The sequence below is a fragment of the Nyctereutes procyonoides genome, unplaced genomic scaffold (genome assembly GCF_905146905.1).
Source record: "Nyctereutes procyonoides isolate TBG_1078 unplaced genomic scaffold, NYPRO_anot_genome, whole genome shotgun sequence".
In the NCBI taxonomy this organism is placed as follows: domain Eukaryota; kingdom Metazoa; phylum Chordata; class Mammalia; order Carnivora; family Canidae; genus Nyctereutes; species Nyctereutes procyonoides.
The window spans coordinates 38,747,281-38,771,029 of NW_026575047.1; the positions used below are offsets into that span (position 1 = coordinate 38,747,281).

At 52.7% G+C, this 23,749-nt stretch overlaps 3 protein-coding genes across 4 annotated transcripts; 2 read left to right on the forward strand and 1 right to left on the reverse strand.

Moving 5' to 3' along the window:
- Positions 1–6,354: 6,354 nt before the first annotated feature.
- HDDC3 (HD domain containing 3) lies at positions 6,355–8,023 on the reverse strand. The gene is made up of 4 exons (XM_055326509.1): positions 7,882–8,023; positions 7,526–7,581; positions 7,173–7,413; positions 6,355–6,847 (listed from the first exon to the last, which is right to left on the reverse strand). The coding sequence occupies exons 1-4, from the start codon at positions 7,991–7,993 to the stop codon at positions 6,717–6,719; spliced, it is 540 nt and encodes a 179-aa protein (XP_055182484.1). The 5' UTR covers positions 7,994–8,023; the 3' UTR covers positions 6,355–6,716.
- Positions 8,024–8,478: 455 nt separating this feature from the next.
- On the forward strand, positions 8,479–10,529 carry LOC129510499 (protein shisa-like-1). The gene is made up of 4 exons (XM_055326711.1): positions 8,479–8,584; positions 9,349–9,511; positions 9,664–9,874; positions 10,367–10,529. The coding sequence occupies exons 2-4, from the start codon at positions 9,409–9,411 to the stop codon at positions 10,524–10,526; spliced, it is 474 nt and encodes a 157-aa protein (XP_055182686.1). The 5' UTR covers positions 8,479–8,584; positions 9,349–9,408; the 3' UTR covers positions 10,527–10,529.
- A 129-nt stretch (positions 10,530–10,658) lies between these two features.
- UNC45A (unc-45 myosin chaperone A) lies at positions 10,659–23,738 on the forward strand. 2 transcript variants are annotated; one of them, XM_055326710.1, is made up of 20 exons: positions 10,659–10,737; positions 10,937–11,098; positions 11,335–11,371; positions 11,674–11,849; positions 13,591–13,683; positions 14,005–14,172; positions 15,449–15,617; positions 15,922–16,092; positions 17,418–17,589; positions 18,166–18,466; positions 19,216–19,310; positions 19,547–19,688; positions 20,058–20,198; positions 20,361–20,488; positions 20,677–20,743; positions 21,161–21,274; positions 21,462–21,577; positions 22,398–22,515; positions 22,616–22,771; positions 22,925–23,738. In XM_055326710.1, the coding sequence occupies exons 1-20, from the start codon at positions 10,732–10,734 to the stop codon at positions 23,204–23,206; spliced, it is 2,814 nt and encodes a 937-aa protein (XP_055182685.1). In that variant the 5' UTR covers positions 10,659–10,731; the 3' UTR covers positions 23,207–23,738. The 2 variants fall into 2 exon arrangements, with proteins under 2 accessions (XP_055182685.1, XP_055182684.1); XM_055326709.1 differs by having other exon boundaries at positions 10,681–10,782.
- The last annotated feature ends 11 nt before the right edge of the window (positions 23,739–23,749 follow it).

Sequence of the window (23,749 nt, forward strand, 5' to 3'; positions counted from 1 at the left end):
AGATCCTTCGCAACAAATCTCAGTTTTACTTAGGGTCTGTGGGAAATCAGTTCAGGACTTCTTAAGAGTTGTTACCCAATGGATCTGCAAAGAGTCTCTGTCCATTCTGGGTTCTGACTTTGGATCTCCCTACCTGAGAAGAAGCCTGACCTGATCATGAATTCTGTGGGCACAAGAAACCCGAGCAGCTGGACATGAGGACTTGCCAGCACTTGAAATGTGATGGGGTTGAAGATTTAAGACAAAGCTTTGAGTGTGGAAGCCTGCTCTTGCAGTGGAGGGGGAAAGGTGGCAGGTCTCCCTGTCGGCATGCCTAGGGACCTGCACTAGGACCAGAGCAATGAGCACCCCTGTACCACTACCTCCTCAACTCCTGATGTCTTGGAATGGTAAGTGAAATATTAACAATGGCAAGAGCGTAGCCCTGTGGTCCTATGACCCAGAGTGGAGAGAACAGACAGCCCTGAGCAGATGGGAAGCTGCACAGCTCAAGCGAATGAGCTGGGAAGGAGAGCAGTGCAGGGTCGTCAGAGTCCATGTGGGACACATAGGTGACTGGGAGTAACTGAGGAATGCCAAGAGGGCAGAGCCAGGTCGAGCAGGGAGCATAGGACAAGGAAGCAAAGAAGCTGCAAGCCAAAACATGACAATGTAAGCAGCCCCAAACAATACTTCATTGAAGTATAGTCTACGTGTGGGAGAAACTCTGGATTTGGTGCAGACGATACAGACACTTGTAGATTTGGAAAACAGAGCTGAGGAATCGCTTGAACACATCACAGAGCTAAAAGAAAACTATAAAGGAGAGGTTAAGAAATATGGCAGATAGGGGCACCTGGATGGCTCAGTTGATTGAGCATCCAGCTCTTGGTTTCAGCTCAGGTTGTGATCTCAGGGTCCTGGGATCAAGCTCCATGTTGGGCTCTGTGCTCAGTGAGGAGCCTGCTTAAGATTCTCCCTCTCTCCCTCTGCCCCTCTCACTACTTGTGTGTGCTCTCTCTCTCTCAAATAAGTAAAATCTTAAAAAAGAAAAAGAAATATGGCAGATAGGCTTGGAAGCATGGACAGAATGTTTAGTAGTGTGTTTAGGAGAGACCAGTGAGTAAGGAAGAGGAAACCATCAAAAGGAAAGTGGGTGCATTCTTCAGAAATGAAGATAGAGGGATCCCTGGGTGGCGCAGCGGTTTGGCACCTGCCTTTGGCCCAGGGCGCGATCCTGGACACCCGGGATCGAATCCCACGTCGGGCTCCCGGTGCATGGAGCCTGCTTCTCCCTCTGCCTATGTCTCTGCCTCTCTCTCTCTCTCTCTCTGTGACTATCATAAAAAAAAAAAGAAAGAAATGAAGATAGATATATAGGAGTCCTCGGAAGGAAAAGTGCTTGTCAAGTTTCAAGAAAGGGACATTTCAAAAAAAAAAAAAATCCTCACCGACATATATTTGCAAATAAAACCCTAAAAATCAACCACAAAGAAATTCCAAAAGACCACCAAAATGACAGCAGACATCTAGTTAGCATCAATAGATACCTGGAGTCCATGAAATAGTACATTCAGACTGCAAGAACATAACTGCCAACTCCATCTGGTATTAGCTGCACTGCTATTCAGAGTGGGAGAAATGGCATTCCAAACATGGGAAGGCTAAGAATTTGCAGTGCACAAAACTTCAGTGGAAGAAAAAAGGTGTTTTTCTGAAAGAAAAAAAATCCAGGGTGTATAAACCCTAATAAGTATTGACTGTAAACTATAATTCAAAAAGCATGAATGAAAATTCTAGATCACAATAATTTTAGATATTATTCCAGGGGTGCTTGTTCAGAAGAAATAAAAGCACATCTCATGATTCATATGCACAAAGAAATGGATGAGGATGAGGATGTTCACTGGAGCATTATGTGGTGTGGTAAAAAGCTGGAAACAAAACCTATGAAAAAGCGGAATGCATAGGGGTGCCTGGCTGGTTCAGTTGGTAGAGCATAGGACTCTTGATCTTGGGGTTGTGAGTTCCAACCCTACAACGGGTGCAGAGCTTACCTAAATATTTTTTTTAAAGGGAATGCATAAAGAAAATACTGCCCATTCAAATAATGAAATACTATGACATAGTTTAAAGGAATGAACTAAACATCTATGTGCATTGACATGGATAAATCTCAAAAGCATTGCTAAAGAAAAAGTTACAGGGGTGCCTGGCTGGCTGTCAGTAAACCATGCAACTCGATCTTAGGGTTGCAAGTTCAAGGCCCATGTTAGGTGTAGAAATGACTTAAAATTTTTAAAAAAAGAGAGTGATACATACTTATGACAAAATACTCCAAAATAGGTACTATAAGGACAGTCTTTTCAATAAATGGTGTGGGGAAAATTGGATATCCACATATAAAAGAGTGAAGTTGGAAGCTTATCTTATACCATATACAAAAATTAAAATGGATCAAAGACCCAAATGTAACAGCTAAAGCTATAAAACTCTTAGAAGAAAACAGGAGGAAATCTCCATGATACTATGGCAATGATTCTATAGCTACAACACCAAAAGCAAAGGCAATAATTCTAGAAAGGATTCACCATTCAAGATGCCATTAAGAATATTCATGGCTCACGGTAAGAAATAAAAATAACATTAACAGGATTTCAATTTGGAAAAGTTGATTCTTAACCTCATGGATGACTTTGAGGGGCTCAAGACTTCCATGGAGGAAGTCACTGCAGATGTGGTGGAAAACAGCAAGAGAATTAGGATTCGAAGTGGAACCTGAAGATGAGACTGAAGTGCTAAAATCTCATGATCAAACTTGAATGGATGAGGAGCTGCTTCTTGTGGATGAGCAAAGTGGTTTCTTGAGATGGGATCTACTGGTGAAGATATTACGAAGATTGTCGAAATGACAGCAAAGGATTCACAATATTACATAAACTTGGATTGACTCTCATTTTAAAAAGTTCTACTGAGCCTGGGTGGCTCAACTGGTAGAACATGTGACTTTTGATCTTAGGGTTGTAAACTTGAGCCCCATATGGAGTATAGAGATTATTTAAAAGAAGTTCTAGGGGCACCTGGGTGGCTCAGTTGTCCAACTCTTGATCTCAGCCTAGGTCTTGATCTCAGGGTTGTGAATTTAAGCCCTGCAATGGCATTGGGCTCCATGCTGGGCATGGAACCTACTTAAAAAATTTTAAGAAGTTCTACTATGGGTAAAATGCTATCAAACAGCATTGTCCACTATAGAGAAATCATTAGTGAAAAGAGTCAATTGATGTGGCAAACTTATTCTAAGAAACTGCCACAGCTATCCCACCTTCAGCAACCACCACCCTGATCAGTCAACAATCATCAATAAGGTAAAGTCCTCCACCAGCAAAAGGGATTACAGCTCACTGAAGGCTCAGATGATGATTAGTGGGGTTTTTTGGCAACGAAGTATTTTTTAAATTAAGGTACACAGTTTTTTTTAAAGACCTAATGCTATTGCACACTTAATACACTACAGTATAAACATAACTTTTATATACACTGGGAAACTAGAACTTTCATTTGATGTGCTTTATTGTGATATTGCTTTTATTGTCATGGTCTGAAACTGAACCTGCAATATCTTGGAGGTATGCCTGTAATCTCAAATGGCTCAGGGGAAAAAAGTTACTTATTCTGTACTTCCCACATTTAAGTTTCTGATTTTTAAAAAATATATATTGAATTAAGGGCGCCTGGGTTGCTCAGTCAGTTAAGTGTCTGACTCAATGTTAGCTCAGGTCATTATCTCATGCATGGATTGTGAGACTGAGCCCTAAGTCAGGCTCTGTCTCACTGGAGAGTCTGTTTAAATATTCTCTCCTTCTGCCCCCCTCCCCTCATTCTCTCTCTCTCAAATAAAAAAATCTTTAAAAAATATTGAATTATAAAAAAACCAAGTATTTACTACATTGGCTCAAATCAAACAGGTTATGTAGAGAGGCCTCAGACTCATAATCCTGCTCCACTAGTCACTTCAGTCTTGATCTTTACCATGACTCGTGGTTGGAGCTGACCTGTTATGATCACTTTTGTCTGGTTTAAAAGCCAGTAGGGAATGCCAGGCTGGCTCAGTGGGTGGAGCCAGTGACTCTTGATCTGGGGGTGAGTTTGAGCCCCACGTTAGGTGTCAGGATTACTTAAAAATAAGTAGGGCCTAGGGCCTACGTGGTGCAGTTGGTTAAGCAGCTGACTCTTGGTTTTGACTCAGGTCATGATCTCAGGGTTGTGAGAGTGAGCCCTGCATCTGGCTGTGTGCTCAGCAAGGAGTCTGCTTGGGATTTTCTCTCCCTCTCTGCCTACTGCTTGTTCTCTCTCTCCTTCTCTCTCAAAATAAGTGAATCATAAAAAAAAAAAAAAGTAGGGACATCTGGGTGGCTGAGTGGGTCAAGTGTCTGCCTTCAGCTCAGTTCATGATCCTGGGATCCTGGGATGGAGCCCCGCATCCTGTGCCCTGCTCAACAGGAAGTCAGCTTCTCCCTCTGTCCCCTCTCCCACTTGTGCTATCTCGAATAAATATATAAAATCTTAACCCCAAAAAAAGGAAATAAAAAAAACTTTAAGGTTCAATAGTGTGAAAAAAGAGAGGGGAACTGTGGTCCTCATTCCATCACTCCTCCATCTGTTTGACCATTAACAAGTCTTCTCATCTCCCTGAGCTTCACATTTCATGTCTATAAAATGAGAACAATATCCCTGCCCTGCACTACCTTGTCTGGTTATCATATAGAACAGATGAAGTAACACCCGTGAGGTTTTTTTGTAAAACATCAAGTACCTGGGTTCCCTGGGTGGCTCAGCAGTTTGGCACCTGTCTTTGGCCCAGGACGCGGTCCTGGGATCTAGGGATCAAGTCCCAAGTTGGGCTCCCTTCGTGGAGCCTGCATCTCCCTCAGCCTGTATCTCTGCCTCTCTCTCTCTATGTCTATCATGTTTTAAATAAAAACAAAATCTTAAAAAAAAATCAAGCACCCTGTAACAAGATTTTTTTTTTAAGATTTATTTATTTAATCATGATAGACACAGAGAGAGAGAGAGAGAGAGAGAGAGAGAGAGAGGCAGAGACACAGGCAGAAGGAGAAACAGGCTCCATGCCTGGAGCCCGACGTGGGATTAGATCCTGGGACTCCAGGATCACGCCCTGGGCCAAAGGCAGGCGCCAAACTGCTGAGCCACCCAAGGATCCCTGTAACAAGATTTTTATTAAATGTCCTGAAACCTCAATTTTAGGCCACTTACAAGTTGCAGATGTATTATAGGTTTTGTTAGGTAATTAAATACTACATAAATATATATAAAAAACTGCAGGCATATTATATACATATTAATAGTATATTAGCAAATATACTATATTAAAATGTAAGGTATATTTGCTAATATACTATTAAATGTATTAATATTTATTATGTAAATATATATAAGTGTAAGGAATAAAGTTTTTTAAAACCCTGTAATCCTATCACCTCCCAATTTATTAAAAAAACTAAAATCAAAATTCTCCAAAACATAGCCCATCCTGGCCTACCTTAAGAGGATTACACTGAACTTTGAACTTCACTGATCCGTGTACCTGGCCCCATTCTGAAACTCATTTCCTTCTTGGAAGGCCACCTTCTGGTGGCCCCTGACCATTTTTCCCTGCAGAAACTGCACTGGGGCCTTTGGGTAGAGAACACGTAATCTAGCACGAGATGGCCTGTGACCAAACAACTGGCTCATTCCCAGGTGCGCCTATTCCAAGGGGCTAATAAGCCTCAGGTGCTCCGGTCGCTGCACCCGGACACCACCTAGCGGCTAGTTGCGTCTTCCCGAACCCGCCCCCCATAGGGCTCCGAAGGCGGGGCCGCTCCGGAGCCACTTTCGGAGGCGCCCAGAAGTTCGTGTCACTTAGCAACCGAAGGAACCGCGGAGTGATCGGGCTGAGATGTGGGCTGGGCTGCGAACCGCGGCGAGCTTCCCGAGCGGTCTGGGGTGTGAAGAACTCGCAGTACCCTCTCCACCCACACCGGCCCTGGTTTCTTGCTGCTGGTAAGCAGGTGGCATTCCTCTCCAAAACGTGTCATCCCGCCCAACTTTCTAATGGAGGAAGACTACTACCATTTCTTGAGCACCCATGTGCGGGCTCCCTCTGGGACGTCGCAGAGTCTAACCCTAGTAATTACATAGCCTATCTGACTGATAAGGAAACCAGGCTCAGTGGGGGGGGGGGGGCGGGGGGATCCGAGGCCCTCAAGCCGAGGGACCTGTCACTGGGGGCACGCCATCAGAGGGGCTAGGTATCTCGCCTACCAGTCCCCCACACACACACCCTCGGCAGGCTGGGAAAGGAGCAGCAAGAACTTAAGAGCTTCACCCAAAACACTTTATTTTCCATAATGACTTATGAGCTAGTGTTTCCAGAAGCCCAAGTCCCTGAGGGGCCGGAGTTGGCCGGTGCAGAAGAGCAAACAGACCAGAGGTCTGGAGAAAGGGCAGTCGGTGCATGAGGAATGGACGGGCTGCATCTGATTTCCACAATCCAGGGCTCAGCTTAGTAGGCAGAACACATTCAGAGTGAGAAGAGACAGGTGTCCTTTGGCCTCTGAAACCTGGGCTGGAACCAATCAGGGAGGGAGATGGAGAGACCCCGAAAGGCCAGAATAGGAATCCTTTCTGGCCGGGCCAAGGTTGGGGTCCCGGCCCCCGATGGCTCCCAGCCCTGCTCAGAGTGTCAGTCCCCGCTCCTTAAACAGCTGCTTTAGAGCCTCCTCCAGCGGCCGGTTTGTTCCCTGGAGCCCCTTCACCACGTGTGCTGCCCACTCGAAGTACTCCTGGACCCGATGTTCAGACCATCCTGCAGGAGAATGGACATAACACTGCTCATATGGCACCCAAGATAACACCAGATTGTACCCACTTCCTGGAGGGCTTGGTGCAGGGCCACCAGAGGAGCTCCTGATGGGATCTGTCCTGAAAACTTCCCCCTTGGCCCCGTTATTGCACTTCTATGGTGTGAAAGAACAGAGTGATCTAGTAGGATTAGTTTGGGGAGTCAACAAGAATGCCCGGGCTCTTTCCCCGCCCCCCACAGGAACTAACCAACCTGTGCCTCCAGAAGGTGGACATCCCTCCCTTTTCCCTCAGAGCAGGGGCGGTGTGTGTGTGTGTGGGCGGCGTACCCTCTGGGGTGCAGCGATTCAGATCTCTCAGATTGTACAGCTTGTCTGCCAGCTTCACCAGTTTAGCCGCGGGACTGCTATGGGGTGCCTGCTCCACCTGCAGCCGCTTTCTCTCCAACTTGGGCAGAGTCTTGTCATCCGTTACTTCCTCTACCAAACGTCGCACTTGTGTCCCAAAGTGCAGCTCCACCTCATCCAAGGTGGTGTCTGTGTCCTCCACTGTGTCGTGGAGCAGGGCTGCCTGGGGCACAGGCTTCCACTCAGCCCTGTGGGCCAGCCAAGGAGTGCCCGGGGCTGAGTGGGGCCCCTTGACGCCCACCCTAACCGTCCGAGTAGAGAACGAGGGGAGTTACCTGTAACACCACAATGTCAGTGATGCCCGCCTCATGGGTCAGGATCCGAGCCACACCTGACGGGGCAAAGCAGGAAGTCAGACCTCAGGGAGTTCCCGGGCTGCGCGTTGTGGATTTTGCAGAGCCAGACGTGACCTCTCACTAGCCAGATGACCTTTACTCTCTGTGGGTGTCAGCGGTGCAGAGGAACAATCATGCCTGCCGCCCCGGGTTGTTGTGAGGCTTAAACACAACAAGCGCCCGGCACAAAGCCTGGGACAGAGCTGGTGCTCAATGAGACTGAGGCCCTGCGCGTTCCCTTCCTGGTCCCCACCCCCTATACGCCGCTGCGGCTGCTCCAGGGGCGGTGCGCCCACCGATAGGGTGGTTGATGTAGGGGGTCCCTTCGGGGTCCTTCCGCCGCTGCAGTCGGTGCTTGCGAGCCGCGAAGTCCGCAGCCTCCACCAACTGCGCGGCCTCGGAGCCCATCGCGCAGGTGGGGCGGGCGGCCGACGTCCCGGAAGCCCAGGCGGAGCGTCCACAGCGCCCCCTTGCGCGCGGAGGCCGGAGTGACCGTGGAGCCTGACATTTCTCTGGAGCGGATATCCCGGCGGAGAGAGCAACCGGTGTGGGGAGCTGCCTCAGCATCGCAGCCCCTGGAAGGAGGAAGGAGGAAGGAGGAAGGAGGAGGAAGACACACAAGCAATAAGACAGTGTTCTCCCAGTGTGCTGGATCCAGGGCTGGAAGACACAGGGGACTATGGTATCCTGGAGGAAGGGCAGTTCACCTAGCCTCCCGGGGTCAAAGACCACCTCTCCCAGGAGGATCCTCTAGTCCCGTAAAAAGACAATCTTCAATGTCAGTCCTCTGAAAATTCTCAAAGTGTTCTAAAAATGTTTTTCCCTGCATGGATGGGACTGGTTGGTATTGGCATGGGAGCCTCACCTTTGGGCCCAGAAGATCCTTGGGTCTGACCTTCTAGAAATTGAAGCCTACACTAGAAGCCTGCCTGATTGCTTCAGGTTTAGACTCTCAGGCAGCAGTGATGTTTCTGCAAGGACTGTCTTCTGTGTTCTCAGGTGCGGTGTGTTTTTCTTGTGCCGTAAGTGTGCCTGCTTCAGTCCCTAGGCACCTGCTGTGGGACCCCTCAGATGATAACTGTTGTCATGCTGTCCTGGGAGGATGAGATTGTCAGATCTCGATGGACTCTAGGATAACACTGAACACTCCTGGCTGGGGGCCTTGGGTCTTCTAGAGAAATTCCTTGTCTCAGCAGATGGCATCTATGAGGCTTAAGGGGCAAGAGAGACCTGGAGACCCCGGAAGAACTTTTCCTGTGAATCGGTTTGCGAAGTATAGTGCTCCCATCAGATTGGTAGCTTTTATGTAGCTGAGGCAGACAAGGGCTCAAGGGGAAAGTCAATGGAAGGACTTGCCCTTGTTTTTCAGCGAGTCTTTGTGGTTGTCATGATGCAGAAGTTAGGGAGGGAAGCTCCAAACGCTGTAACTGAGCTCCCTGGGGCCTGAAATGTAATGACTAGAATTCCCAGGGCTTCCAAAGCAGCCTGGAAATTGAGAGTGGGGAGAGAGAAACATCTCTGGTTCTACATGCTTGTCTCTTCTCCAGGCTAATGGCTCAACTTCTCTAGTCTTCTGAACCTTTTCCTGTTCAGCTCAGAAAACCTCAGGCAGCTGGGAGACCCAGTCCCCACATTTTCCAACAGAAGACAAAAACTCAGTCACTTTTATCTCTCTCTAGAGGTCTGTGACAGAAGCTTTGGGTTTGTGTTAATGGCACCCAGGAGGCTTGTGGTTTTGATTTTTATTTCCTTACTGTCTGCAGCCATGGATTAGAGAGATGTTGGGGTTCCTGAGACCAGGGCTGAGGTGGAGATGACCTCTCATGGCCTTTCAGAGGAGGCTGGGCCTGTTGCTGACTGGCCTGACAGGAGGGCTGCTGCTCCTCCAGAACTGGGTGACACCTGCTCTGCCGACCTCTCTCTCAGGTATAGTAGTCCCCTCTGCCGGCACCCCTCTTCAGGTCCCTTCCTGGGGAGCTGGGAGGGAGTTTGCCCTTTTGATGATGGCTGACCCTTTTCACTCTCTAGAAGGGTTGGAGTTGGGTGTGGGTAGACCATTCTTGCCTGTCTCCCTCCAGCATTGGCCCACCACCCCCACTTGTGCCAGACCACCTGGGATGCTGATGGCCGCCACTACCCCGGTTTCTTCTGTCCTCGGCTCTCTGACACCCCGGAGGAAGCCTACTGCTGCCACCTGCAGGCTGCAGGGGGCTACTGCTGCACCCGGGCTGAATTTGAGGCCTTGTACCAGGTCAACCAGTCCGCCGTTCCGTCCCCACCCATTCTCAGGTGAGAACTCGAAGCCCCAGAGCCCCTGGGACACTGACAGGTGTTCCAGCATCTGGAACTCTGTTTTTTAAATTCTGAGGCGGGAAGCATGTAGCGTACAGACTGGTGGAGGGGCCGGCCTCAAATAGAAAGTCGCGTGAATACATAATTACAAACAGTTGCGTGAAGGGAAAGGGGGCTGTGTTGGCAGGTAACAGGGAGCCACAGCATGCACTGTGGGGATGGGGTGGGGTGGGACAGATGACAAACTGCGAGGATCTTGTAGTCCATGGATTACACCCATCATGATCGGGGTTTTCAAAACTGAATCTGTGTATGGATGGCTCCACGGCACCTGTGAGCCTCCTGAATTTCTATTTGCTAACCCTATATTTATCCGGGGAGAGGGGTGTCCCGAGGTTCTTCCGGACTCTCAGAGGCTCTGTAACCAACAGCCGCAGCAGCGAGCATGCGGCTGGGACCAGCACCCTGAGACTGTCCCCTCTCCTACAGGGGCAGGGGCCCGCTCCTCGCCCTGAGCCTCTATACCGTGCTGCTCGTGGCCCTGATGACCGCCGACCTCGCGCACTTCTGCTGCGGTCGGGGCGCGGGCCGGCCGCCCTCGGCGTCCTCCGCCGCGCGCCCCCTGCAGGTCCCTGTGGGAACGGACTAGGCGCGCCCACTGCAGGTCTGTGCCGCCAGCCGGAGCTCCGCCCATCGGAGCTCCGCCCACCGGCGCCTCTCGCCTTTGCCCCGCCCCTTCTTTGCCTCCGCCTCTGACGCGGGCCGGGGCGGGGCAGCCGACGCCGGATTCCTGAGCTTCGTCCCACTCCGCCCCAGAGACTGCGCCTGCGCGCGCCGTGGACTCCCGCCCCGCAATGACTGTGAGTGGTCCAGGCGCCCCCGTGCCCCGGCCGGCCGCCCCCGGGGTGCGTACCCATCCTCCCGTCCCATCTCCGCTTCCCGCCTGCTCTGACCATTCCCCGGCTCCATGGGACTTGCCCCTGACCCCCGGCTCCTCTCCCCCAGCTCCCCGGCCCTGGCCTGAGCCCACCCCGACATTTCCACCCGTTCCCTCCACAGGCCAGTGCGGTGGAGCAGTTGCGCAAGGAGGGCAACGAGCTGTTCAAATGCGGAGACTACGAGGGCGCCCTGACGGTCTACACTCAGGCCCTGGGTCTGGGCGCGACGCCCCAGGACCAGGCCATTCTGCACCGAAACCGGGCCGCCTGCCACCTCAAGCTGGTGAGGGAGCCGGCTGCTCTGCCTGTCCCCTGCCCGGGCCCGGTTTGCCCGTCTGGCTGCTGCTTGGGCCCCGGCTGGGCCATTCACCTTCCCAGGCCACCGACACTTTTCTGATGTCTTGTGGACCTCGCGGTGGTGGGAAAAAGAGTGGCTTCTGAGAGCAGCCCTGCTGCCCAGCTAATGCCCTGAAAAGGAAAGGACCAGCCTCTCAAGCTCCTTTTTTCCTTTTCTTACAGGAAGATTACGACAAAGCAGAAACCGAGGCATCCAAAGGTAGGGGACTGTGGTGGACCGGGAGGCATGGGGCTTCTAGTGGTGGTGGGTGAGGACTGCGGGACCTCTGCACCTTCACATTCTCCTTTCCCTGTGGCCCTTAAAACACCTCTGCCTGCTTTCTTTCCCACTTCTTGGGCCTTTCCTTCTCTGCAGCTACCCTCACCTTTTCTGAGGCTGGAATACTGAGCCCCACATCTGTCCCCCCTCCTTCCTTGGGCCCTCGAGACCTTTCCCTACTACTGCTCTTGCCTGAAGACAGTGGCCTCATGGGTACTGACAGAGCTCCCATTTGTGCTCAGCCATTGAAAAGGACGGAGGGGACGTCAAAGCACTTTACCGGCGCAGCCAAGCCCTAGAGAAGTTGGGCCGCCTTGACCAGGCTGTCCTTGACCTGCAGAGATGTGTGAGCCTGGAGCCCAAGAACAAAGTTTTCCAGGAGGCCCTGAGGAACATTGGGGGCCAGATTCAGGAGAAGGTATGTGAATGAGAGAGAGAGAGAGAGAGGCATTGACGGGTGATAGAGGAACACTGGTATATGGATTTGGGCAAAGGGTGTAAACGCAGGAGTTACTGATGGCACACAAGCCTATGGAATGATGCTCAGCCTTGCTGGTAGTTAGGGAGAAGCAAATGAAAATAATAGCAAGGTGGTTCGTTTGGCAAACTTTTCAAGTTTGCACACTTTGCCAAAAGTAGGGAGCCAGATGCTTAAGTGGTGGGCTCGATTGTGACTGCTGGAGTTGGCATATATTGGTACAGCTTCTCCAGGGAGCACTTTAATGTATCTCTTAAAATTTTAAATGAGCGTGTCCTGTGAATCCAGTACGTTTACTTCTTGCTATCTCTCCTGGAGAAGCCTTGCTCATGTACACAAGCAGGTGTGTGTATGTTTATTTCAGCCTTGTTTGTTGTAATGAAAAGTTGGAACTTATTTGACTGCCCAGCAATAGGAGAATGGCCAAATAAATCAGGTGCTACCTTTGCTGTAGACTCCTATGTTGTAGTTACTGAGAATAGGTAGATACATGTGTACAGATGCAGAGAGAGAATAGTCCTTAAATGAAAAAAAAAGCCAAGTATGCTGTAATACATATAGCAGGATAGCATTAATGTTGAAACAATACCCCGAGTACATCCTCAGAACAGTACCACGTTTCTTCTGTGGGCCCACTTGGGTGTGTAAATATGAAGAAAGGTACTTTCAAAGATACAGCATCAAAATGGTAACAGTGTGACCCCTGGGGAAAGGAGTGGGATTGATAGAGTTTTTCAAAGAGGTTTTGCTTCATCTCTTAACTTCACGTTATAGACAGAGACATTGTTCATCTCTTAACTTTGTATTATAGAAAGAGACATTGTTTGCATAGTGCATATATTTAAAAGTTCCTTTAGGAGAAAAGAACGTAAAGCCCATCCTGAACCACAGCCGAGCTTGAATTAAACAGATCATGTGATGTTACAGTGCTCGCACAGTGAAAGCAGGTAGTAGGATGGGAAACACCTAACTGAAAGGTTGAAACCCAGGAAAGCAAATCGTTTCCTCTCCATGCCAGCTCAGTGTGATCAGCAGGAGCTACCTAGAGCCCTGTGTTGAGAAGGCTTAGGAAGCAAGTTGGTGGGCCTAGCAGAATGTTGCATGCATGACTGATTTGTCATGGATGCAATGGGGGAAGCAGGGAGTTGGCACTTGTGCTGGGTATGTGCCCATGGGTATATGCCCTGGACACTGGGGAGGGAGAGGGCCTAGGACAATCTTGCTCAATCAGATGATTTTTAAAAGTTGTCAGAAAGAGAATTCTGGAGCTCCAGGTGGCATTAGGAACTACCCCATGAGTTGCTGGCTCTTTTGCTGCAGGTGTCAATGCTTGGTTGAGTGACATTGGCAGAGCACCCATGCTGCCACAACATAGATGGTGCTGCTGGGAGGGGGTGGCCCCATGGCTAACAGGGTGCCTTCCCTTCTGACTGGCACTACCCCTGCTGCCCAAGCAGGAAGTAGCTCCGAAAGGAAAACAGCCCCAGGAAGTTTGGGTGAAGCTGCCAGGCAAGTCTCTTCCTGCCCAGGGTAGCGTGGTGTGAGCCCAAAGCCCAGATTTCCTAGCTGTGCCTCTCAGAGACAGGAGCAAGGCCCTAGGAGGAGCAGAAGAGAGCAAATAAGTATGTGCTGCCTATGGCTGAAAGAGCAACCTCTTCCACGCCTTGCTGGTTTGTCGTAGGTGCGATACATGTCCTCAACGGATGCCAAAGTGGAACAGATGTTTCAGATACTGTTGGACCCACAAGAGAAAGGCACTGAGAAGAAACAAAAGGTACAGGTCTGGACAGAGTGAGTCGGGGAGCAGAACCCCCACCGCAGCTCCCTCTGAGGTGCTGTCCCAGTGACCTGGCGTTGGCCTACGAGCCGCTCAGCAGCAGCTGCCCATAGCCTGAACGAGAACTTACAGGGCCTGGGGCCTGTGTGTGTCCTTTTATGTACTTACTGGAGGAAACCGAAGTTCAGAGAAGTTAAATTTATGACCAGGGTCACTCAGCTGCCAGATGGAAGCAATGAGGTCCAGAGCTCGGAGGCGCTGCTTGCCCTGGCCTGTGCTGTGTGCTGTATCCACATCATAGGGCACTTCCTTTGATAGGCTTCCCAGAACCTGGTGGTGCTGGCCCGGGAGGATGCTGGGGCTGAGAAGATCTTCCGGAGCAATGGAGTTCAGCTCTTGCAACGCCTGCTGGACACTGGGGAGGCTGACCTGATGCTGGCAGCTCTGCGCACCCTGGTCGGCATTTGCTCCGAGCACCAGTCCCGAGTAGGTGGGGCAGAGGGTCTGCTTACTACCTCCGTCCATCCCTCCATCCTCCCTTCTACCCACCCTCCCCCGCCATGTTCCCAGAAAAACCAAAGGCAGAGCATAGGAGACATGTAACAAGAGAAGAAAACTTAAAATGGCTCATAAACACCCCAACATGATTTTGGGATGAACTGGGACCTATAAAAAGCAAAAGCAGCCCACTGACACCTTGAGCCCTTGCTTTAGGTAAAGTAGGCTGGAGCCAGGCTTTCCTGGAGCTGCCTCAGACACACCTCGTTCGGACTCACTCATTGTCTATACAGTAAAAAACAAGTTGTTGCAAGGGAAAGGGCCCCTGTCATTCCCTAACCATCAAACTGGTATATCCCCTGCAGGGGTGTCCTCCAGCCAGTGAGGTGGTCAGGGATGTCACCCACAGCATCTGTACTGTTGAGACAGGACCAGATATATGGGGCTTGGCCCCAAACTGGCTCTTAGCACAGATGGGGCATATTCACCACCGACTTTTGGCACAAGAACAGTCCTTCCCTGGCAAAGTCTGGGCCCTAGCTCTTGCCTAAGCTGGCTGGATTCAGGGGATAGGGACTCAACCCTTGGTTCCTTTTGGAGGTGCCCATGATTCCTAGATCAGGGATGGAGCCATGGGATATTATGTGAAAGCTCTTGAGGCCAAACTCAGGCTCTCTTTCTGGGTCTCCCAGGACTGAGAATGATAAAGCCATGTGACTTCCCTCCACCTCCTTCAGCCTTCCTGCCACTCCCAGTGTGAGCCTCTGGGATATCCGGCTTCAAAATGGGGTAGAGAGGCCTTGTTGTTCCATGCTTGTCCCCATCCCTAAACTGCAGACAGAATCTCAGGATGGGCATTGGAAAGGAACCGGGTATCCTTGGACCTGTAGCCACGGAACTTGTCCAGGCTTCAGTGGCCCCTTGCTGGTGGAACATGAACCAAAGCAGCTGCTCCCAGGGCCACAGTGCTCCTGTGCTCCTTGTCTCCTCTGACTGGAGCTGAGGGGAGGTAGTGGTGGATTCCTGTGGAACGTTTCTTTTTTTTTTTTTTTTTGGAACGTTTCTTTAAGAGGCGTTTGCCACAAAATAATCCTAGCGTTACCCCGGGTCACACCCTCAGCCAGGCCCACTTTGATTCCACTTGGAGCTGGTCCTTCCACTCAAATGTATTCTCCCCTTCTGGCCACACTCACAACCCATGGTTAGGGATCTCTGTGGCTGCCCTCTGCCAACTGGAGACTCTGTCCCCATTTCTCCCATCCAGACAGTGGCAACCCTGAGTGTGCTGGGAACTCGGCGTGTGGTCTCCATCCTGGGTGTGGAAAACCAAGCAGTGTCTCTGGCTGCCTGCCACCTGCTGCAGGTTATATTTGATGCCCTCAAGGAAGGCGTCAAGAAAGGCTTCAGAGGCAAAGAAGGCGCCATCATCGTGGGTGAGTAGAAGCACTCACTGTAGTCCTTTGGCTGTTGTGGTCATAGAGGGTAAGGGGCCGAGCCAGTTGACCCAGCTCTTTGGGAACCAGACTTGCCGCCACAGGTTGTTCAGGAATATGGCTTGGTGACAGTATTTTACTCTAGATTCAAAGCAGCCAGGGTACCTACGGGGAAGGCTGGAGTCCAGCCCAGAGCCCAGGATGCAAGTCTCCCCTTCCTGTGTCTCCCTGGGCTATTGGGGAAGTTCAGGGGTCAGGTTGGGCTGGGCCACAGTGGGGCTTATTAATGTTTTCTTGTTGCCAGATCCTGCCCGGGAGCTAAAGATCCTTATCAGCAACCTCTTGGAGCTCCTGACTGAGGTGGGGGTCTCCGGCCAGGGCCGTGACAATGCTCTGACCCTCCTGATTAAAGCAGTGCCCCGAAAGTCTCCTAAGGATCCCAACAATAGCCTCACCCTCTGGGTCATTGACCAAGGTAGGTGATCAGTTTTAAAGGTGGAGAAGGAGGCTGAGCGTATATGTTACATCTTGCTTGGGTGACTGTACCTGGCTGTGTGTCTGCCCTGCAGTGCACCCTGCGGCCTGCATTATATCCGTAGGGACACAGAGTTAAGACCCCTGAGCCAGGAGCTTGTGCATATGCTTGCGCATTGGGGAGGCCTGCAAGCACATTACCCGGAAGGCTGGATCAGCTTTCTGTATCTGAAGTGGTTTTCAGTGAGCGTGCATTAGTGCTGTACTCCAAGAAAAATACTGAAAAGTTTACTATATGAATTCACACTTCTTGGGATGCCTGGCTGGCTCAGTCAGTGGAACATGCAACTCTTTTTCTTTTTTTTTTTTTTTTATTTATTTAAAGATTTTATTTATTTATTCATGAGAGACACAGAGACAGAGAGAGAGGCAGAGACACAGGCAGAGGGAGAAGCAGGCTCCATGCCGGGAGCCCGACGTGGGACTTGATCCCGGGTCTCCAGGATTGGACCCTGGCTGAAGGCGGGCGCTAAACCGCTGAGCCACCCGGGCTGCCCCCCCGCTTTTTTTAAAAAGATATATTTATTACTTGAGAGAGTGAGAGAGAGAGTGTATGCCCACATGTGCATGGGGTGTGGGGTAGGACCAGAGGGAGAGGGAGAGAGAATCTCCAGCTGACTTCCTGCTGAGCATGATGCAAGGCTCCGTATCATGACCCTGAGATCATGACCGGAGCCAAAATAAAGAGTTGGCCACTTAACCAATTGTGCCATCCATGCACCCCTGGAACATGTGACTCTTGATGCATGGGATTGTGAGTTCAAGCCCTGCACTGGGCAGAGTACTTAAAAAAAAAAAAAAAAGCATTAAATATATACATATATGCACACACACATATATACTAATCAGTTCACACTTCTCTTTGCCCTTAAAAGATAAATAGAGAAAGTTTGGCCAAGTCCCCCCTCTGTGAGCACACTTATCGGGTGCTTATATTTTGGCATCCCCATAATGCTGTGAAACGTGGGTGTTACTCCCACCTTCAGTTTCACACATGAGGAACCTCAAAGCTCCAGAGCATCTGGCCGCTCGGGCAGAGCCAGTGTGCGGCCTCATTTCTGGGCCCTTCCCTGATGCCACTTTTGCCCCTGGAGGCAGGGGATCAGCCAACCAGGCTCTTGGAACTGCCCTGCACGCAATTTTCCATGCCGGTACCCTCGTTCCAGGTGGCCATGTGTCCGTGCCCTCCTCCCAGGGAACCTCCTCCCGCTGCCTGTGGGGTTGGAACTGACATCCTGCTGCCCACATCATAGCGTGTCTTTTCAGGCCTGAAAAAGATTCTGGAGGTGGGGGGCTCTGTGCAGGAGCCCCCTGGGGAGCTTGCAGTGACCGCGAACAGCCGCATGAGTGCCTCCGTGCTCCTCAACAAGCTTTTTGATGACCTGAAGTGTGATGCCGAGAGGGAGAATTTCCACCGACTCTGTGAAAACTATATCAAGTAAGGGCGTTGGCCCCACAGCCCACTGCCAGGGGCACTGACTGAGGCTCCCACTCCTCAGGGAGGGACAGTAGTGAAAGGTTTGCAGGCAGGTCTCACAGAGACCAGCGTGGTCCCAAGGCCCACTTCTTTTTGCAGAGTAGCCTCCCCAGGGATGCTTATTCTTAGATTGCTCTACAACACTACGAATGTCCTCAAGCATGTGCTGTGTGTACTGAGCACTTTGTGTATTTGTTCTGACCCTGTGTGATAGTCCTGCCCTTTAGGAGCTTACGGCTGATGACAAATCATGAAATAAGCAGAGCAATTACAGATCTTCATATATACAGGAAAGGAGATGAACGGTGGTGTGAGTGAGAGTAACCTATGTCAGACATGTGATCAGGGGAGGCCCGGAAACCTAGAGAGAAGATGGGCAAACAGTGCCAAAGGAAATGTCCCAGGGGCTCCAGCAGCAGCTTTCCTTGCTGTTCCTTCCCAAGGAGCACAATTGCCTGGCCAGTGGACAGGAAGGGAGGGGAGAAGGGTCCCTTTTTGCTGGCTGTGCTGTGACAGCTGTCACTCTGTGCCCCCCAGGAGCTGGTTTGAGGGCCACGGGCTGGCAGGGAAGCTGCGGGCCATCCAGACGGTGTCCTGCCTCCTGCAGGGCCCTTGTGAAGCTGGCAACCGGGCCCTGGAGCTGAGTGGCGTCATGGAGAGCGTGATCTCTCTGTGTGCCTCTGAGCAGGAGGAGGAGCAGCTAGTGGCTGTGGAGGCCCTCATCCATGCAGCCGGCAAGGCCAAGCGGGCCTCATTTATCACCGCCAACGGCGTGTCGCTGCTAAAGGACCTGTACAAGCGCAGCGAGAAAGACAGCATCCGAATACGAGCGCTGGTGGTGAGCAGGGCAGGCCCAGGCCAGGCAGGCCACCAGGCAGGGGTGTTATTGGGTGGCTGGTATCCTAGGCTGTGGCTCCAACACACGCTGGTGAGAATATGAGGTATTCAGGGCCTTGTCAAGGCCAGAGGCATGAGCCCACAGGGTCGTGGTCAAGTCAGGGAGATGGGCTTGTCCAGAGAGTCCCCCCGAGAGTGTGGGGCAGCACATGCTGCCCCCACCAGAGGTGGTGGGAGAAGCTCCAGGAGGAGGAGGGCTGGGCCAGGCTAGTTGGCCCAGCTGCTCCAGGCGGCCCCAGATGCTAGAGCTTTGGGCCCCGGTTGGCCTCTGTGAGCCTGTTGCAGCCACACACCTTGGAAAGGCTGGTCCTCCTCCTTAGGGGGGCTTAGTCCTGGGCTCCTCCTAGAAGGATCTTGCCTTGCCTGAGGCACCTGTCTCCTCCCCACACACGTCTTAGCTGTCTTAGCTTTATACACACCTGTAAAGAGCTCTTTGTATGACATGAAAAGGAACAGAGCAAATCCCTGTGCAGGTCTGGAAGGGTGGGGGGTCCAGGATCACCCAGTCTCCCCCAGAGGTGTGTCACATGGCCACCCCGATTGTGCTCTAGGTGGGAACCTGGTAGGGCCATGCATGGCCACCAGAGGGCCCAGCAGAATGTTGGGGAGAGAGCCCATACCAGGTATAGAGGAGCCCAGCTCTGCCTTCATCCCTCCAGACCCATGGCTGGTTCTCACCTCTTTTTCCAGGGCCTGTGTAAGCTTGGCTCGGCTGGAGGGACAGACTTCAGCATGAAGCAGTTTGCTGAAGGCTCCACTCTCAAACTGGCAAAGCAGTGTCGAAAGTGAGTTATTTGGTGTTGCTGTGGCTGCACACCTGTCAGCTGGGCCTCCAGAGGAGGTCTGGGTGGAGGATGGGGCCTCCTCGCCACCCTGATTTCCCCCAGGCAGGCCCTCCTGGATCCTGCCATGTGAACTGCGTGTGTGGAGGGGATGCTTAAACCTGTGGCGTTTTCTCCCCCCTGCCTCCCCCCTCCCCCCCCGAGTTCTGATGGTTGTCTCCTACCCTGCATGTTCCTAGGTGGCTATGCAATGACCAGATTGACACAGGCACACGGCGCTGGGCAGTGGAGGGCCTGGCCTACCTCACCTTCGACGCGGATGTGAAGGAAGAGTTTGTGGAGGATGAGGCCGCCCTGAAGGCTTTGTTCCAGCTCAGCAGGGTAGCCCTGTGGGTTGCTATCATCATTGGGGAACAGTCTAGGATTAGAATGTACCAGACTTTTTTGGCAGGTCTCGGGCAATGACTCCGTGGCCCCTAGGCAGGAGGGCTAGCAGCCCACGTGGCCACTCTGTGGCAGGGGCCTCTAGGGCGATAGTAGCAGCATCGGGCAGAACAGCATCTTTGGAGGAATCAGGGAGGTCGGGTGGTGAGCTCCCAGGGTCTGGGGCCAGGGGGTGCTGGGAGCTTGCCACATCCATCCTGGTGCCCAGCTGGTTCCAAAGAGGGCAGAGTGGGAGGCCTGGGCAGCACGTGTCCCACACTGCTCTGCCCCCGGCTGACCCCTTTACTGCCCCTCTGCACCCTGCAGTCTGAGGAGAGATCAGTGCTCTTTGCGGTGGCCTCGGCGCTCGTGAATTGCACCAACAGCTATGATTATGAGGAGCCGGACCCTAAGATGGTGGAGCTGGCCAAGTACGCCAAGCAGCATGTGCCTGAGCAGCATCCCAAGGTGAGGAAGCCTCCGAGAGGGCATGGGGGCCTCTGTGGCTTTCAGACCCCTGACCTAGGGCATCTGCAGCAGCCTCCTGTCCATCAGTTTGTGCCATGAGGAGGGTCCCCCTTTTCCTGTCTGGTCAGCCAGGGCCGCTTGGCTTAGCTGCCTCCTTCCCAGGACAAACCGGGTTTCGTGCGGGCTCGGGTGAAGAAGCTGCTGGCGGCGGGCGTGGTGTCAGCCATGACATGCATGGTGAAGACCGAGAGCCCCGTGCTGACCAATTCCTGCCGGGAGCTGCTCTCTAGGTGAGCCTGCCTCAGCACAGCCAGACCTTCTCTAACCCTGAAGGCTTGAGGCTGCTGAGGTAACTGCAGAGGGGATTGTCCTGTGGCTCTGGGCCTCTTGGAGCTGGGGGGCCACCTACGTAGCTGCTAGCGGTCTCTGAGTCCAGACACAGGGTATCTGCATGCCCACCTGCACCCTCTCCCCACAGGGTCTTCCTGGCTTTGGTGGATGAGGTAGAGGACCGTGGCACTGTGGTGGCTCAAGGTGGGGGTAAGGTAAGCTGGCTTACAGACTCCCTCCTGATGGGCTATAAAGGTGACTCAGTGGCTGTTGCGCTGGCGGTGAGGCCGGAAAATAGCAGGAGGGCCCTGCAGAACTGTTCCTGCTGAATGAGTGATGCTAACGGGGGCGGGTTTGTGTCCAGCAAGATCCTAAGCTCTCCTTTCTCCTGTGTCACTGACCTGTGTGGCCCAGGGCCCAGCACAAGCCATGGCTGGCCCCTAGTAAGTGTTTCCAGAAGTTTGAGCAGCTTGAGGATAGGCCTGGGAGAGAGGAAGAGAGTCTGGACAGAGAGTGTCGTCAGGCCTTGGGGAGGAGAAAGGTGAGAGAATGCCACTGTCAGGACTCAGGGACTGGTGGTTTGGGCCTCACCCTCTAGGACTACATCAGGCACTGACGGCTTGTCCCCACAGGCTCTGCTCCCGCTGGCCCTGGAAGGCACTGACGTGGGGCAAACAAAGGCAGCCCAGGCTCTTGCCAAGCTCACCATCACTTCCAACCCAGAGATGACTTTTCCTGGTGAGCGGGTACGTGTCCTGCTGCCCCAGCCCTGGCCTCTCCATCCCTCTGACCTGTGCTGGTGGCTCCTTCTTGGGACTGACAGGAAGTGGCTTTGCTGAGCCCTTGGGTGGGGAGAGGGTGACCTCTCAACTTCGGGTTGGCAGGGCTCGGGGGGGCCGGGGTGAGGAGCCCTGACAGGCGGGTGTATTACAGATCTATGAGGTGGTCCGGCCTCTCGTCTCCCTGCTGCACCTCAACTGCTCAGGCCTGCAGAACTTCGAGGCACTCATGGCTCTCACGAACCTGGCGGGGATCAGCGAGAGGCTCCGGTGAGGTCCCTGAGGACACAAGACCAGGGCAGCAAGGGCATGAGGGTTTAGATCATCATCCTCAGGACAGTGCTTTACAGTGTGAAGATCACCTTTTGGTCCCTGCTTGATTTGAGGCTCACAGGGATTTCCCTGTGTCCCAGAGCCAGGGAGACAGCCCGGGACATTTGACTTGTACTGCAGTCCACAGCAGGCAGGCTTGGGACGCTGACAGTGCAAGCCCTGGAGTCAGACCTCCTGGCTTTAGACCCTGACTTCACTGGTTGCTAGTGTGTAACTGCAAACAGGTGCTGCTCTGTGCCTCAGTTTCCCCTCTGTGGATCGGATGGGTATCATACCTTCTTCAGGAGTGGTAGTGAGTGTTAAATGAGAAAATACATGCAGAAGCACCGAGTACATGGCACCAGGCTCCCAGGAGTGTGTCCAAGTGCTCATGGTGACACTGGGCTCTTTATCCATTTGGCCTTGGTTTCTTATTTGCAAAGTAGTCAGAGTAAGTGGACCTGTACCTTCGTCGTAGGGCTGTGATGATTAAGGTAGACAGTACCAAGTCCTGTGTCAGAGTAAGTGCTTCAAAGTTACATGTTAGCATCACTGTCACCTGCCCTCCCGGTCCCCAAACTCCTACCCTAGAGCATTTCCCACAGTCCCGTGCTATCTCCTAGGCCTGCTGCAAACCGCTGTACTTCTTACCTGGTACTGGAGGGTCTTTGGTTGCTGCCGGAGGGCTCCTTGACATGGGGCTCGATTGTGTGGGGATGCAGGGTAGGGGGTGGACGCAGGAGCTCTGAGGTGCTGCCTTTCCACCCTGGCCCTGCAGGCAGAAGATCCTGAAGGAGAAGGCTGTGCCGATGATTGAGGGCTATATGTTCGAGGAGCACGAGATGATCCGCCGGGCAGCCACGGAGTGCATGTGTAACCTAGCTATGAGCAAGGAGGTGAGGGCGAGTGGTCGTGATGGGCAGGCGCACAGAAGTACCTGTGCCCCGCCCGGCTGTGCCACAGCTCACCCAGTCCCCTCCCCTCATCTGGCCACAGGTACAGGACCTCTTTGAAGCTAAGGGCAACGACCGGCTGAAGCTGTTGGTGCTGTACAGTGGAGAGGATGATGAGCTGCTGCGGCGGGCGGCTGCTGGGGGCCTGGCCATGCTCACCTCCATGCGACCCTCACTCTGCAGCCGCATCCCCGAAGTGGTCAGTGCCTTTTCTCGGTGGAGGAGGGGACATGGGCCGGGAACTCCCTGCACAGTGGCGGCTGGGGGGTGGGAGCATCCCAGGGCACACGAGTGTGTTCCTGCCAGGTCTGAGCCTGTTGCTCAGTGGTGACACTGCTCTGTTAACCCACAGACTACACACTGGCTGGAGATCCTGCAAGCCTTGCTTCTGAGCCCCAACCAGGAGCTGCAACACCGGGGCACGGTGGTGGCACTGAACATGGTGGAGGCCTCCAAGGAAATTGCCGGCACCCTCATGGAGAGCGAGGTGCTGGAGATCCTGTCAGTGCTGGCTAAGGGCAAGGAGAGCCCTGTCACAAGAGCTGCTGCGGCTTGCCTGGCGAAAGCGGTGGAATACGGGCTCATCAAACCCAACCAGGACGGAGAGGGAGGGGCTGCCTCATGCACACGCTAGCAAGAGGAGTGAGGACTTAAAGAGCTTTGGCTACCAGGCACTGGGCTGCTGAACACTGGCCTCTCCCCCGTAGCTGCCCCTAAGTGTCCTCTGCTGAACCCGGGACCATGGTCAGTCACGGCCCTGCTCTGCCAGCACTGCCTCCAGCCTCACACAGCAGGACCCCCTCCTGTACCACCGTAGACAGCTGGGAACAGGGAAGGTGCATCCTAATGTCCCTGTGCATTCCCAGCATTGGGAAGGGCCCATCACGCACTCTCACCAGCTATAGGAGCTTCGCCTAAGCCTGTGAGCAGGACACCCTGTCCCTAGGCAGGAGCATTTCCCACGGTCCGTGCTCTGGAGCAGGAGCCGGGCCTGAGTGCACAGCAGAGCTATACAGCACAGCACAGCCACCTCTACAGAAGGAATCCAATGGATTCCTCACCCTGGAGCCTGCTGAGTGCTTTTACTTCTGTTGGAGGATCAGGGGTAAACCTAGGAAGCTAATAATCTATTCAGTCGCATGGGAATAAATGGGTTTGGACTCCTAGATGCTGGTTC